The sequence below is a fragment of the Fonsecaea pedrosoi genome (assembly GCF_000835455.1).
Source record: "Fonsecaea pedrosoi CBS 271.37 unplaced genomic scaffold supercont1.1, whole genome shotgun sequence".
In the NCBI taxonomy this organism is placed as follows: domain Eukaryota; kingdom Fungi; phylum Ascomycota; class Eurotiomycetes; order Chaetothyriales; family Herpotrichiellaceae; genus Fonsecaea; species Fonsecaea pedrosoi.
Window position 1 is genome coordinate 4237854 of NW_013550615.1, and position 15574 is coordinate 4253427.

Consider the following 15574-nt stretch of genomic DNA (forward strand, 5'->3'; position numbering starts at 1 on the left):
CCTTGTTTCCGCCCGTCGCGTCCAGGGGCGCGCCTTCCTCCTCCCCCAAAATCCAGAAACAGAGCCCTCAATCGGGCGACATCGTCCACGACGGCAACGACCGCCCACAATGCTGCAGTCTCCGGCAAAGAGACGAAAGGTCGATCCGAGTCTGTCGCAGCCAACGAGTGCCACCTCGGCAGCCAACGCACAGCCAACGACTCCTACAAGAGCCTCCTACCGCTCTCCCACCAAAAGTTCCTTGGCACGTTCCCATCCGCACCTCATCACTCGATCTGCCCGCCGCTCAGCCACCGAACCAAGGGGAAGGCTCTTGAGAGACGAAATCCTGGGAAGGCATGAGCATGTTCCCGATCCGCCCAAGACGGTGTCCCAGGTTCCTCGCCAGAAGAGCCTCGACGGTGCACCCGACCCATCTACCACCCAAGCGAACGAAAACCTGTCGGCTCCAGATTCCACTGCGTCGCTGAAGGAGGCCGCGACTACAAGAGCAGACCAAGTCATCGACAATGAGCGCCCGGCGCTGAAAGAGCGGCAGCCCGCACAACATCCGGCCTGGGAGAGATCGGCATCTAGTGAAGAGGCTGCTCCACCATCAATCCTGCCCAAGCTGGTCACTAGAAAAGACACGGATGCTAGACCTGTTGCGCGAGGCGTGAGCGGTGAACCCAAGCTACCTCCCACGCCTGTTGAGCTAGGTCTGAGCCCTGCACCTGAACGACCTCGTGGTTTGGCATCCAGCAGCAGCCCAAGGAGCTCGAAGATGAGTGGCAGATCAAGCAGATGGAGAGATGAATCACGGATGCCCCTCACTAGCAGTCCTCTCAAGCCTAGAGCCCCTCCAATTGATGAAGCCTCCGATGGACAGAGCGTCAGTGGGCAGGACGATGCGCAGGAAGCACCAGAAAGTGAGCTTGAAGAGGCACAAGAAGACATCGAGGCACCTTCTGAACCAGGTGGAGAACAAGCATCGATCCTGGAGACGCTGAGAGGGAAATTACAACAATTACAAGGGGAGAACGAGAAACTGCAGGCAGCTCTTGTTGATGACAAGAATGTGAGCGAGGAAACTGTTTCTATGCTACAGCAATCACTCTTGGAGGACAGATCTCTCCGAGGCCTCGGGTCTACTGATGGCGGCGGCGCGATGTCCGCTCACTTATCGTTGTTTGCACCTGCTAACCTACAACTGACTGCTCACGCGGAGACCAAGGCAATCAGAGATCGTACGAAGATTGTCCACTTGTTGAAAATTGAAGCACCACCCCCATGGCTCCCAGATGCACTCTCTTGCGCTTTTGAAGTGGTCGTTGATGCGGAAAACGTCCAGGTCGAACACATTGAACTGAAGGATGTAATGAGCAGAGCGCGCCGTACCAAGACAACGAAAGCCGAGATCTTCAGATGGGTTTACGACCGTCTGGAGCATCCTTTACACCGGCTTGATGTCGGTGGGCTGATCTGGGGAATCGGGCGATGGTTCAATGCTGCAATTGAACGTGCCAAAGTATTCCAGTGGCTGGATATCAAATACAACAGCTCTTTGTCCGATGATGAGCATCAGATCGAAGAAGAAAAGGATCAACAGCTGACTCAGAACAAGGCTATTGAACTGGCACGCTACTTGGATATGACGCAGAATGTGGCAGTCGAAGCTGAAATGAATACTACAGCAGGCGGCAAGAAATTCAGAAGGAAGGTCATGCTCTCATGGGCCATCAATATGGACTGGGCTGGCGGACCTACTTCTGACATCCAGATTTCTGTCAGTGGGATTCCCCAGAAAGCAGAACCTGGATTGAGGACGGTCTTCTGCAGCTTGATCCCAACGCTTGGTGTCAAGGGAGCATTCGAGAACATTTGGACATTGATCCATGGAGACAGCGACGAATTCAAATTTACCAGTACGCTGAAGGGCAAGAAAAAGGCGTGACGGGTGGTGAGGATGTGCCGAATCACGAAGACATGAATTGACGAATATTGTGAGATACCCCTCTCGCTCTGAGCAGGACCGTTGGGTTGTGTATGCCAGGATAGAAGGACACGGCTCAACAGTCTGCTGCTGGTCCGGGCTGGTTGAGTGTCAGGCGTGATCAGTCAGGATAATGAAATTTGTCCATCAAAAGCTTTACGAGATCCCTTTTTACAAGGACCAAAGGGCTTTATTGATTGGAAATGCGTCGTTGCTTTTACGCCTGTCACTGAATTTTCATTTTTCTATTGCGCTCATGCACTGCCTGAATCCATGTTCGGGGACCCTGTCAAGCCATGCGAAGGTGGGAATGGATAGGAAAGACCTCCAGGGGAATTGAAACACGACAATTGTTTTTTTTTTTGGTTCCGGATACTAGTATTGATCTCGCACGTTTTGACTCATGCCCGAGCCTCGCATGCGCATGGTTCATAATGGCAATCATGTTGTTTTTGGGGGGTAATGGCTTTTCCTCACTCCATGCATGTTCTCATCCCCATTTGAACTCAATCCCTCACCCAAACACTCTCTCTGCGCACTCTCCCGCACCCAAACCGTACGTTCATATCATAGCCCCCAGACACAGAACACCGAGTGCAGATCTTGGTGTGTTATTGTCGTCGTTGTCGTTGTCGCAAGTGGTCGAGGAGTGAAGGGAAAAAGAAAAGGTAGAAAACTGGTATTCTTTTCCCCCCCGGATCTTGTCTTTCTTTCTTTATTTCTTCTTGGCCTCCTCTGCCTCCTCCTTGGCCTTGGCCCGCTTCTCGCGCGCGCCGACGAACCGGGCCTCGCTGCGAGCCTGTCTCAACTTCCGGTACGCGTCCTCCTCGCCCTCGGGCAGGTCGCCCTTCTTGATCTCGCTGAAGCCGTGCTTGAGGCCGACGCCGGCGTCGATGGCCATGACGTCCCGCACCGACGTGGCGATCTTGCCGTCCTTGTTCTCCGCCGACTCGGTCGCCAGCTTGACGTCAGCCTCGGACGAGTCGAGTTTCTTGTGTTGGCCGGACTTGCGCGGGAACAGGATCAGTCGAGCCTTGTACGCCTTCAAGCGCGACACGTTGAGCGCCAGTGTCTCTTGGTTGGTGTCCACGCGGCGGGCGTCGACGGCGATGCCGATCGTGGGTGCGAGTTTGCGGGGGATGCCGGCTTCCTGTGTAGCGGGCAAAGATGGTTAGTGAGATAGGCTTCCATAGGGCTTTTTTGCATTGGAGGGTAGATTTTGGTAACAAAAGGGAAATGAAATATTTCCAGCTTTTGTGGTTTGGGCTTGAAGGGTGCGCAGTGCAATGTATCTTATCCCGGAACCCCTTCTCTTTTCTCACATTCACCTCTTTCAATTCACACACACATACACACACACCCCTCCTTCCCATGTCCCTTCGATGACCAGACCCAAATTGTAGGCTAGAGATGAGGAGGGGAAAATCGTACCTTGAGTTCCGTCAATGTGAACCCCCGACCGGCTCGGGCACGGCGGTTGTACTTGATCGTAGGACACCTCACGACGGGTCGGAGCTTGTCGACAGGTCTGGGGGCAACGGCAGCGGCTTTGGCCAGACGAGCTGCTCGGCGTCGAGACTTGCGGCCGGCCTGGTCAAAGTGCACGCGGACGCGGCGCTGCCAGTCCTTGTGGAAGTGGTTGTTGGGGAGTTGCTGGTTGTGCTTGATCGCCATTGTTGCGAGATGATCGAGAAAATGGACGAACAGAAACAGGAGAAAAAGAGTGTCCCCTTGGGAGAGTTGTGGAAGAGAGGGGATAAGAGGTTTTGGGATCCCAAGCACACCACACACACACACACACACACAAAAGTCTGAGGTCGAACTTTTGGTGGAGTGCGAGGATGCAATTTCGAGGCTTGGCAGAGATAATTTGGGCCAAGATTTGTGTAGTCACGTGGCTGGTTTGTTCTGCTTTCGGACTAGCCTCGTGTCCTCAGCCTCGCGAATTTCTACGAGCACCTCAGGGCTGGGAATCACTTCTGGGACTGACTGCTTCATGCAGCGGACACAATTTGTTCCCTCGAGTTCAGACCACATTTTTCGAGATTGGTACCTTGTACTTGTTCATAATAAAATTGAGCATGTTCTCCATTGATATGACTGAGCATGAGCTACCACGGTAGAGCCTTTCCTTACTGTAACACTGCCAATTTGTAGCCTCCAATCTTAACGCCGGATTCGGGAGGGTATCATTACAAGCATATCTCCAATCATCATTCGTTCCATCATCTGCACTTGCCATTCACGTTTGACTCCAAGACCCAATCCCAAGTCCAACTCCCTGAGAAAGCTTCGCCTTCTTCGCCTTGATGTCAGACTCTCCAAAACTCGCTCCTCGCTTTCTGAGCTGACCAGGTTTCTTGATGGTACCAAATATCTTGCTCTGAAGCAGATTGCTAGAGCGTTCTGCACCTTGAGATAGCCTCAAGCTCTCCTGGGAGCCTGGATTTCGACGCAACATATCACTCGCCAATGAACTGGCCTGAGACTCTGGAATGCTGTCATCGTTGTTGCCCTCTTCGACATCAGAGATGGAAATGGTGCTGTCTCGGTCATGGCGTTCTCTTTCAGCTGACTCCATGGCCAACTGGGAAGAGGGGGCGGAAAAGGGCACCACAGACCCTGGATAGCCGTCATGGGTGGGAGGTTTAACTTGTATCGGTGTGGTTTGCAGTGACGACAGAGAATGAGCCCCACGGGTATGGCCATGCTTGAATTTGGAGGTGTGCGTTCGCGTGGGAGTTGAAGGGACGCTAAGAGACTCTCCACTGAGTACTTCACCTGCGGCTAGAAGGGCAGCAATGTTCGAATGGTTCGGTACAGGTGCAGATTCTGGGAAGCGAGGTACAGGCTTCCGGTGAGGAGTCGTGAAGGTGTCGCGAGGAGTGGTGTGCGATGGCGACAGACACTTGAACTTGGTGAAGTGCTCTCTGTTCTCACGAATTCGCCTCTTCAACAGGGCATTCTCCTCTTCAAGCAATTCGTTTCGATCATTCTGCAACTCGACAAGCTTCTTTGCTCGAGTCAGGCGCTTCTCTACTTCGTCGCGTTCCTCCTCCAAAGCTTGACATGTTTTGGTCAAAGCCTCAATCTGCGGCTGGGGTGGAGGAACCGAGTTTCGTGACTGCATTGACGCACGGTGCCTATACTCGGCGGTCTGGAGAACCTCGATCTCCCGACGGCTCATTTGTTGTTCAACTTCGGCTCGTTGCGCAGCCTGGTCCGCCTCCATAGCCAGAAGACTGTGTTGCAGTTTGAAATGAGCGGCCGACGTTCGCGCTTCTCGCACCGCTGCGACCAAATCCGTGGCCATGCTTCGCAATTCTTCAATGTCTGCTTTCGCGATCGCATCTTGCGTTGGCAAGGCGCTGAGGACATTAGATCTAATCGCCGTTGGTGGAGGTGAAGCAAGCAGGGCATCGATGGGAGCAGAGTTGATGCGATTGACGGGAGACTGAAAACGAGGAGGTTGCGTCGACGGAGGCGGGGTCATGGAGGCCGACATCGGTGGAGGGGATGCATACGAGGATTTATTCATGCTGTCTGCTGAGCGAGCGCGGACGTAGGGAGGAGTAGCTGGAACCGTCGAGACATCCACGGGGGATGGAGAGTTCGCCATGTCGCTATCGATACCAGAGGGATTGATCCGAATCAGTGGCCAGTTGGGTTCCAAGTGTCCAACAAATAGGCAAATGGCGGCTTCACGCAGCGCAGGTCGTGCAGAGAGCCGCCGTTTAGAGGGATGCGACCTTGGCGACAGAGATGAAATTGGGTGAAGCGGAACAGCGCTTCGGCACAGTGCGTTCAATGTCGAGAGTATCAGGTGAAATACGGACAAAAGAAGGACTGGGTCAGAGCGCGAGCCTGGAACTCAGCTGGAGAATTCGGGTAAAGACAGGAAGATGCACAGAATGCAGGTTGGTATTTGACAGAATTTGAGGAGGATTGCGAGAGCAGGGCGAGGGGGAGGAGGGACAGAGATGGTAGAGGAGAGGCTGGGAAGAGGTTGAGGTCGAGGTTGAAGTGGTGGTGACGGTGGAGTGGGAACCCGGCGGCGCTGGAGGCACTGGAGCAGCTGGTGATGGAACAGTGCGCGTAAGAGGTAGGGTGGAGCGGACCCCGTCCAAGGCTAACCCTTACAAGGACCAGTAGGGACAAGAACGGAGTACGTAGGTAGAGTTTTAGGCACCACGGCGCTGGGGTGTCACCTGGAGGCTTGGGATTCGCGCATCCTCTTAACTGAACGCGGTTTGGGTCCTAATGGAGGCGCCGGACGCGTCAAATTGGCGTCACCGTGGCGTGGGCTAGCGCGGTCGTGTAGGACAACCACCAGCCTAGGATTTTTTCCTGCTCACCCTGTCACCCCTGACCAATGTCAACACCCCAGGGGACCTTTTCTACGCAGGGTTCAGCTTCCTCGACGCTGATATTCTCTGAGCTTCTGAGTTCTACAATATCCCCCAGCAGTTGTCTGCAACCAGAGCCAGATGATATTCTCATCGGAACCCATGTCCTCAGCGAAACTAGGCTCACCAACATCTCGTCTCTGAGAAAGCATGGACCACCATAATGAGCAGGGGTCCCATATCCCCGTGCGTGGTACCCTTCCACGGCTGTCCAAACTCCCAATGCCACGTGCAGTGGCCTCAAGTGACAACCTGAAATTGTCGGCTCGCTCAGCAGCTATGTCAAACATGCACCATGAAGAAGTGCGGAAGACCTCGCACATTCCGCGGCCCCTCGGAGAGAATGTCAATCAGTCGATCCGGTCTCGATATGGCTGGTTGGATAAACCGGTAACCCCAAGGAGCGAGTCGCCCGTGAGAGACGCTCTTCGTGACGTGCAAATGACGGCCATGGACACGACGCCTCCCGGATCTAACCAGGACCATCCCGTGTTTGAGAACGGCAATGAGAATTCGACTGTAGCAACGGCCGGGGCAAAGGATATACACCGACCTCAACAGATATCTCCAACTCCTTCGTCAATGGTAACTCGACCTGATTCACCCACCAAGAGACCGTTTCGACCGCCCGGGAGGATCTCTCCGACGAAGGACTTGATGGCCCTTCCCCCGGTCGTCTCACCCGGCGAAATCTACACACCCCCAAAGGCGTTCGTCAAAGGTCAGCGATCACGGATTGCAAAGCCACTTCGAGAATCTAGACGATCTTCCAGTTCAACTTTCGGTGTCCCTCATAAGGAATCTCCTGGAGTGCCACCATCAAAGCTGTCAGCCCAAACCTTGAAACATCGGCCAACATATGGGGACCGGGGGACAATGTCACCTACGCCAGCGTCAAAGCAGTCTCTTTCATCCCTTTTCAACGCCCCTTCTCCCCCACCGCGGCCCAGTGGGAAGCTGGCAGTCTCCGGCGTTGAATTGTCGCCAGCACTTCTTAAGCCTCGATCAAGAGGCGAGAACACTCTCGCGCCGTCGACTTCTCCCACGAAGCCCGCAACAAAAGCCAAAAAGGCCGCCCCACCCCAGCAAGATACCGCTGCGGCACAAGAAGCCCAGGCAATGAACTCGGCAAAATCATCGGCTGCGTTACGAGAAACAATTGCAAAGGCAAAGGCTGCAAAAAGAAAGACCCGCGAGAGTGCCGGGACACCAAGCGCCCCGTCAGCTGGACCTGCCGACTGGCCTTTGGACTTTGTCGATGAAAGTCCACGTTCAAGCGGCGACAACAAAGGTCTCTTACGAAAACGAATACAACAAGCCGTGACGTCTGGTCATTTGAATATTGCGGCAATGAAATTGAAGCAGATGCCTTCAGAAGTGATGAAAATGTATGAATCAGAGAACAGCATGACGAATTGGGCTGAGATGGTGGATTTAACAAAACTCAACGCAGCAGACAACGAGCTGGAGGAATTGGGAGACGACATTTTCCCTGATTTTGCCGACTCAGACCTAGCTGACGACGAAGTGAACAGGGGTCAATTTGGCGGACTCGAAACATTGGACCTGCGCAGAAACCGATTGCATCAAATACCAACCGGACTGCGAAAGCTGGAAAGACTTCAGGTGTTGAACTTGGCTGGCAACAAATTTGGCAACAATGCCTTTGAGATTATCGGCCAGATTCCCAATCTAAAGGAGCTTGTCCTCGCGGACAACCTCATCGAAGGCATGTTGGAACTGGGTGGACGTATGAGCGAACAACTGCAAGTTCTCGACTTACATGGCAATAAAATCCAGAGTTTTGGCGCGGCAGGGCTCTCGCTGCTACAGAACTTGAAGGTCTTGAACATTTCCGGGAATAGACTTTCAACAATCCCTTGGGAGAGTCTACCTACCTCAAGTCTGGTCGAACTCAACATTTCGCGAAACCGCGTTTCGGGAACCTTATTGTCCACTGCGTCAGCTCTCCGCGACCTGCGTATCTTGGACGCATCCTTCAACGAGCTAGAGAATCTGTCCGACAGCCAAAGTACGCCGGACCTCCCCAACTTGCGTTCTCTTGCCCTAAAAGGGAACAAGATGACCGCCCTCCCTTGCTTAGCGAATTGCAGCCAACTTAACACCTTGGATGTATCAGACAACCAGTTGCAAGAGATTCCGTCTGAATTTGAGCAGCTTGAGAACCTGAAGGCGGCAGATTTTGGCAACAACAACATCCGGCTCATTTTGCCCGAGATCGCGACGATGGGTAACCTGTCAAGCCTCAACATTGTTGGTAATCCACTTCGTGAGAAGAAATACCTTACCATGACTGCTTCTGAGCTCAAGACGGACCTGGAGAAGAAGCTTGAGCTGGACCAGTCTGAGAGGGCTGGTGTGGAGCCGAGCGACAACCTTTCCAGCCTCGACTCCAATGGAGAGTACCGCTTCAGACCATCCAATGGGACCCTCGATCTTTCTTCCCTCTCCCTTGCCACCGTCTCCGTTTCTGAAATCGACTTGTCCTCCCAAGTCCACACCCTCAAACTCTCCAACAACGAGCTATCGACCTTCCCGGCTGACCTCCTTTCACACCCCTCCCTCAAATACAGCCTCCAATCTCTCGACCTCTCTCACAACCCCCAACTCCATCCCACGGAGTACCTGGCGAGCGAACTGTTCCTCCCGAACCTGAAATCACTCTACATCGTCTCCACTGGACTCACCTCTCTCGACGCGCTCACGACATACCTGAAAGCCCCGGTCCTCACGGAGTTGAACATCTCATGCCACCGCCTGACAGGCCACGTGCCGTGGGTTCGCGCGTGGTGGCCAAACGTCAACACCCTGTTGGCAACAGATAACTGGTTCTCCTCGATCGACGTCGAGGCAGTGCGCGGACTCGAGGTTCTCGACATTAGGAACAACGAGATCGAAAGTCTCCCGCCAAAGCTGGGCCTGTTTGGCAATATCCCGGGCGCCAAGGAACGAAGAGAGGGCCGACTGAGGGTGTTGGAGGTCAGCGGCAACAAGTTCCGCGTCCCGAGGATAACGGTCGTCGAAAAGGGCACAGAGGCCATTCTGAAGGACCTGAGGAGGATGGTCAGGGAAGAGGAACTGACCGATGAGTGGAGAGATGCGATATGATTTCCAGCAGCTGGCTTTTGATGTCGCCGGTTTTCCGTCCCGTCCCTGTCTTCAGCGCATGCGCGCCCCCAGCGAGTGGCCAGGTCCTTTCACTATTGCTTTTTTTTTTTTTTTTCAACGTCGAAGATTTCCCCGTGCAGACCTTTGTTCGAAGCCCTGGACCACAAAAGACTTTTTTCTTTGCCGCGTTCAAGCCTTGCAAGTGTCTATCTCACTCACTCATGCATGCATGCTTCCCCCCGTTTTTTCCCCGATACCCCGGCCCCCCCCCCCCTGGTCCACGCACGGTACGATTGTGGCCACCCCTTGCACCGCATGCGCGGGGTGGACGAGAGCCATCTGCCCCTCTGGACAGACTGGCTGGCTCGCGGTGGCACACGTGCATATGCATGGTGCATGTACATGTTTTAATGGTTGATGTATGTATCCCTCATTCACTTTTTTGTATATAGATAGCTAGAGAAAGGGCAAGAGAGCGAGAGAGAGAGAGCCCTTTTGGATTATGCATGGCACGGCAGGGCATGGCATGGCATGACATGGCATAGCGGTGATTGACGGGTAATTACCTACCTACATAGCACAGGTACCTAGTGATATTAATTCTTTCCATTTCCATTCACAAAGCATTCAAAGCGAAAGGCTTCATTTACATTTACATTCCAAGTATGTAATTTGCATTTCTTGGTTCTTATCTGGTCTGGTCTGGCCTCGAGGCTTCTACTCAGTCCGGTCATTGCATGTAGCCTCGAGGAGCTGCTGCAGTCTTGTAGCGAGTACCGAGTATAAATAAACAATCCATGCGGTCTGTCAGACTTACAAGGGAGAATACTCTATGAATCTTTTTTTTTTTTTTTTTGGACCTCGTCCATCCATCTCTCAGTAGGCGTTTGATCAATCATGCTCATTGTGTCCCGTCATTTGACCTTTCATGAATGGGCGCTTCTCATGCCTCAATCTCATTTCTCTTCATCTTCAATCTGTCTAACCGCTTTTGCGTACTTTTTCCCAGGCTTTGACTCCCCGATGTGTGAGTGTCATATCTTAAATACTGCGGATTTACTCTTTATACCGTCAAAAACACAAGTCCCATCTACCGGGACATACTGCCTCGTAAGCAGTTTGATCGCCTCCTGCGCAACCATGCCTCCTGCTATACTGGAAATGTTATGCAGCTCGCCGCCCTCTGCACGTTCGACTTCCTCGATCGCATTTGCAATATTCTCCTGGATCTCCGGGTCGGATGACAGTGATTGTATATTGAGTGACACATCTGCCGAAAAGGCTTTATTATTCAAGGCGACGAAAACAGGGAACAGGGACTCCCAGTCATTTTCGACAATAGAAATAAGCCGGGAAGAAAGTTTGTTGTCTGGCATCAGCAGGCGGAGCGAAGGAAGGGCTTCTTTGTTCTGGTTCGTCAAAACGCGTACATGAGAGGCGTTTTTGCAAAAGGCCTCAATCTCAGAGTCTGGGACTTGCGCAGTCGTCCTTAAGAGGGATGCTTCGATTTCTCGAACAAGCCTCGTCACTTCGGCGACGTCAGCTCGTGCTTTGCTCTTGTAGATGGTCTGAAGCTTCACGTAGTCTGCACTGGTGGCTTTCATGTCCGGTAGAGTTCCAGGTAGAGGTAGAACCTCGTGGGTGTCGTAGAACTGTTTGATGGCGTTTGCGACAACCCAGAAGTTTGCCGAGTCTTTACTCAGATTGGTGCAGGAAAGCATGGCCATCATCTCCTTACACCCACTGCCTATGGGTGGTGGGGTTATACTCTTGAGTACCGAAGCACAAGCTTCGTCAAAGTTCTCTTCTCCGCCCTCAGGATTGTTCGTTCTTGCGCCCGACTTGACGAGGTCCCGGAACTCGGTCTTTTCTTTGAAGGAGGACGGGTATTGGTCATTGTGATCAAGCTTCCACCGTCTGAGGTAGTGTAAGAGTATGAGTATGTAGGGGATATGGCCATGTTCGTGATCTGATAACGATGAGAGATCCCCAAGAGAATCAACTTCAGCGTCAAGTTCAGGCCAGGGTGCAAGAAGCCGGAGATCTTGGGTACTTTCAGGATCGGGATGAGTATCCACAATGGGAAATTCCGTCGGCAGTTGAATTGAGAAGGAGGCAAAGAACCCGACCGACTGGAGGTAGATCACTGGTATTGAGTTCTCCAAAGCATAACCACATATCCTCTCGAGCGGTTCCCGAGACAGCGGGGCTCCAAGAAGGATCAAATTGTATGGCTTGAGGGAGTCTTGCACAGGGAGCCATTCCATCAAGGGAGCCGAAATAGCGTGGCCTGTGACATCGGGATTCAGCTCCTGAAGCAGTCGTCTCATCTCATCGGCTCTCGATTTGTGTAGACTGTCCGACTCGAGGAAGAAGTTGATTCCCAAATCTCTTTCAGTGACTGTCGCCGGGTCTGCGATTGTGAAGCTGCCCACACTCGGGAGAATGAGGTTCTTGAGAGCTTCAGCACCAGCAACGCTGCTGTTGGAGCCATAGGCCTCGTCTCCCACGACCAGGAGAACATGGGATTGTTCTAGGGCGCGTTGTCCTGAGGCAGCCCATAATCGCAGTTGCCGGTCATATTTCCGTTCTTTGGCAGACGGTGGTTGGAGGACAGGCGGAGTGACCTCGCGGGGGGCGATCTCCGTCATGATTGCGGTGGTTCGGGTGCGACAGAAGATCTCGACATCCCCGACAAGCTGGCTGCGGGTCTTTAGAGTTGACAGCGATCAAAAGATGTGTGTAACTGAGTGAACGCAGGCACAAATACAACCTGCGCCTGAGGGGAAACGAAATCCTGGCCGATCTTCGGGGAAACTCAACCGTTCGACGTCACCAGAAATGCTCTAGTCGCTTGTGGCTAGTGTGGCTAGTGCGACTAAGTGTGGCTCATACCTAGTTTTTCGCATTGCTAAGAGATGTTTCCCCCACCATAGCAAGTACAGTCCCCGCCATGTGCATCTCAACTTGCTGCTTCACTGGTGAAGCTTCCTCCCGACATCTTTGATCAATTCAGAATTCCGGTCTTTACTCCAATTGCGGCAACGGCGGAGATGTCTCTTTTGAGATAAGTCATCTGTCGTTGTGTACGTAATCCGATTAGACTATTCCGATTGATGTTGATTCCCAAGACAACCTGATTTTTTTTATGGTCGCACTCTGTGAGTGACGAGAGCCCAGTCCCTCCCCAACTGTTCTGTTGTGGTTCTAGTATTTATTCAGCTAACACCTCGTAGATAGACAAGCTAGAACTCTTCTCCTGATTCCCCGCGGTAGATCTCTCTGCATCGTTCAGCTCCGTAACCTGCCAGCGTCGCGCAATCCCCAGAAACACCACTTCCATCAAACCCGCAGTCTCGCGAAAGCTAGCATGGCCGCCGAGATTGAAGCTGCCAAAAAGGCCGCTGCTATCGAAGCTGTCAAGAACCATTTCCCCCCGAATCCACGCTTTGTGGGAATCGGGTCTGGCACAACCATTGTCTACGTGGTGGATGCCATCAAAAACTGCGGCGTGGACGTCTCAAGAGTCGGCTTTGTGCCAACAGGATACCAGTCCAAACAACTCATCATAAACGCGGGTTTGGTGCCAATCGAGTTTGATGCTCTGCCGGACGATGCCGTGATCGATGTTAATTTCGACGGAGCAGATGAGGTGGACGAGGAGTTGAACTGCATCAAGGGTGGAGGTGCTTGTCTGTATCAGGAAAAGTTGGTGGCCATGAGATCAAAACAATTTATTTGTGTCGCTGGTATGTTGTCCCTCTCGCGTCTCTACAGGGCAGTCTTAATAACTGGCCCAAGACTACCGCAAGCTCCAGCACCGTCTAGTCACCAAGTGGCCTACTATCCCTATAGAAGTCGAACCAAAGGCCGCACGGCAGGTTATGAAAAGGCTACGAATGCTGGGTAGTCGCAACGCAGCAGGCGCAGGTCCAATGATCAGAGAAGGCCACCTCGCGAAAGCCGGCCCTGTGAAGACGGATCAAGACTTCTTCATTGTCGACGCTCCTTTTCCCCATCCACTCCTCATCGCCGATGACCTCACACCCGAAAAACCGGGTGACGGCGAAAACGGCTATTGGGAGGTGGAACAACTCGCTCGAGCTATCAAGGACATCAATGGTGTGCTTGCCGTAGGCCTTTTCTGTGGTCCTACAGGTCCTGAGGCCGAGGCGGCTGGTGTAATTGGCGGCCAGAGACCGGTCGCTTGTTATTTCGGTATGGCCGACGGCACTGTGTCGGTGCGAGCAGCTCGACATAAACGGGATTCCATTATTGCGAAATACCCGCCGTTAGTCCCTGTGCATAGCTCTGAGCCGGGCGTTGTGGCGGCGGCACCTTGATAGATTGGGTCGGTCGCGGAGGCATATCGCAAATATTGCCTCATGTGAACATCGTCGGGAATTAGATTCATTTTGCTTTCCTCTTGACCTCATTCTCGCTGAGTTCGCGAATGAAAATCCCGATAGATCCTTCGGTGATTTCATCCTTGCCGTCTTCGAAACCTGGGCTGATGGCAATGGCCAGATATTTTCCATTCGCGCTGAAAGACAGAGCAGCGACACTCGAGGCAAGCTTGGGGTAGATACGGATCCTTCGTTTTGCAACAGCGTCCCAGATGGCGACCACCCCATCACCGCCGCCAGTCGCGAAGGTGCCATGGATGGGATGAAATGCAATGGCGTTGACCGGGTAAACAACATCGACTTCATCGATCGGCTGTCGATGACACTTGAATGCATACTTGCGAGCCTGTGAATCGTTGGATGGATCGAACCACTCCACTGCAACTCGGCCTTCGATACTTGATGATGCATAACCTTCATCATTTGGCATGCAGTCCACCGCCCGCGTCATAAACTTCAAACTGCTCTCTCTTCGTTGCCATGGTTCGATGTCGAGTCTGTTCTGTAACGAATTCGCCGAACTTCTGCACTCGCTCGCTAGAGTCTTGAGCTCGTAGATGTGAACTGCTCGATTAGCCATGGCTACCACCAGTTTCGAGGGTGAAATAGCCAAGGAGAACGGTTTTGACGGCAAATTGATCGTGGCGGTTGACCATCCTGCATCTCCACCGGGATGTATGTGCACCGTTGAGTCCCACGCTGCGGAGACAACCAGTGAATGCTCCTTGCTGTACACGATAGACCGGACTCCATTGTCGTGTGTGCTCAAGACTGTCTGTGTACCAGAGGGCACGTCGATTCTAGCAAAGTATAGTCAATTCTTCAAAGTTCTAAACCTCGGGTCGACTTCTATTCGCACCTCCTCACATCCCAGTCCAAACACGCCGTGTAGATTTCATCGTCGCTGTTACCGAAACACACGTCGAGGACCGGGGCGCGGTGCTCAAACTTGGCGAGCTGGGTGCATGTTTTGCCATCGGTCACTTCGTAAAGGTAGGCATGTTTATCCCACGAAGCAACCGCGAAGCGCTGTGAGTTCGGATGGGGTGAAAATCGAAGGGCCGCAATCGCGTCGGCAGGGAGATCATTGACGGGGAATTGGCCTGTCGAGAAATGAGCAAGACGTCAACAAAGGCGCAACCAGACACATACCTGACATTTTGAAAGTGTTCTGCAGTCGGCGCAATTTCCTATTGTTTACCGCGAATGCGACAGTGAAGTTTCTAGATGAGAGCAAAACAAATAGATCCGCTTGCAACACATTCTGCCGCATGTCACCGCCTCGGTACCTGCAGCCTTATTGCCTCAGCCTTGCCCCCGCACATTTGACAATGCGCAGCCTCGTCGTCTAACGTCACCACACGAACTTGTGACTAACGCCATTCAACTAACACGCCCCTTTCGTCTATCGAGCACGATATAACCGGGAGGGTGTCTGTGAGGCCCAACGGGTTGCTCTAATGTATTTTTTACCGGGTAGACCTGTTGATCGTTTGACCAATAGACATGACATCTCACTATCATGTCCATTGCTCATGGCCATCCTGGGTTCTAGTGCGATGGTACGTCCCGACGGAGGAGTTGACGAATGGATCCTACGTCTATCCAAAGGTCGAAACTGTGCCACAAGAACAATAAAATATGTGACGAGCCACGAGAAC

The 15574-nt window shown here is 52.8% G+C and overlaps 7 protein-coding genes across 7 annotated transcripts; 3 read left to right on the plus strand and 4 right to left on the minus strand.

Annotated features, from left to right (window-relative positions):
- Nucleotides 1–109: 109 nt before the first annotated feature.
- On the plus strand, nucleotides 110–1933 carry Z517_01535 (uncharacterized protein; the record flags this gene model as incomplete). Its single annotated transcript, XM_013434495.1, has 1 exon — nucleotides 110–1933. One exon carries the CDS (start codon nucleotides 110–112, stop codon nucleotides 1931–1933), a length of 1824 nt encoding a protein of 607 aa, XP_013289949.1.
- Nucleotides 1934–2687: 754 nt separating this feature from the next.
- Nucleotides 2688–3646, minus strand: Z517_01536 (uncharacterized protein; the record flags this gene model as incomplete). The annotated part of the gene is made up of 2 exons (XM_013434496.1): nucleotides 2688–3122; nucleotides 3404–3646. 2 exons carry the CDS (start codon nucleotides 3644–3646, stop codon nucleotides 2688–2690), a joined length of 678 nt encoding a protein of 225 aa, XP_013289950.1.
- Nucleotides 3647–4214: 568 nt separating this feature from the next.
- On the minus strand, nucleotides 4215–5591 carry Z517_01537 (uncharacterized protein; the record flags this gene model as incomplete). Its single annotated transcript, XM_013434497.1, has 1 exon — nucleotides 4215–5591. The coding sequence occupies one exon, from the start codon at nucleotides 5589–5591 to the stop codon at nucleotides 4215–4217; it is 1377 nt and encodes a 458-aa protein (XP_013289951.1).
- A 1066-nt stretch (nucleotides 5592–6657) lies between these two features.
- Nucleotides 6658–9507, plus strand: Z517_01538 (uncharacterized protein; the record flags this gene model as incomplete). The annotated part of the gene is made up of 1 exon (XM_013434498.1): nucleotides 6658–9507. The coding sequence occupies one exon, from the start codon at nucleotides 6658–6660 to the stop codon at nucleotides 9505–9507; it is 2850 nt and encodes a 949-aa protein (XP_013289952.1).
- A 1034-nt stretch (nucleotides 9508–10541) lies between these two features.
- On the minus strand, nucleotides 10542–12158 carry Z517_01539 (uncharacterized protein; the record flags this gene model as incomplete). The annotated part of the gene is made up of 1 exon (XM_013434499.1): nucleotides 10542–12158. The coding sequence occupies one exon, from the start codon at nucleotides 12156–12158 to the stop codon at nucleotides 10542–10544; it is 1617 nt and encodes a 538-aa protein (XP_013289953.1).
- Nucleotides 12159–12877: 719 nt separating this feature from the next.
- Z517_01540 (ribose 5-phosphate isomerase A) lies at nucleotides 12878–13850 on the plus strand (the record flags this gene model as incomplete). The annotated part of the gene is made up of 2 exons (XM_013434500.1): nucleotides 12878–13256; nucleotides 13309–13850. The coding sequence occupies 2 exons, from the start codon at nucleotides 12878–12880 to the stop codon at nucleotides 13848–13850; spliced, it is 921 nt and encodes a 306-aa protein (XP_013289954.1).
- A 67-nt stretch (nucleotides 13851–13917) lies between these two features.
- Z517_01541 (uncharacterized protein) lies at nucleotides 13918–15072 on the minus strand (the record flags this gene model as incomplete). The annotated part of the gene is made up of 3 exons (XM_013434501.1): nucleotides 13918–14713; nucleotides 14773–15016; nucleotides 15066–15072. The coding sequence occupies 3 exons, from the start codon at nucleotides 15070–15072 to the stop codon at nucleotides 13918–13920; spliced, it is 1047 nt and encodes a 348-aa protein (XP_013289955.1).
- Nucleotides 15073–15574: the final 502 nt, after the last annotated feature.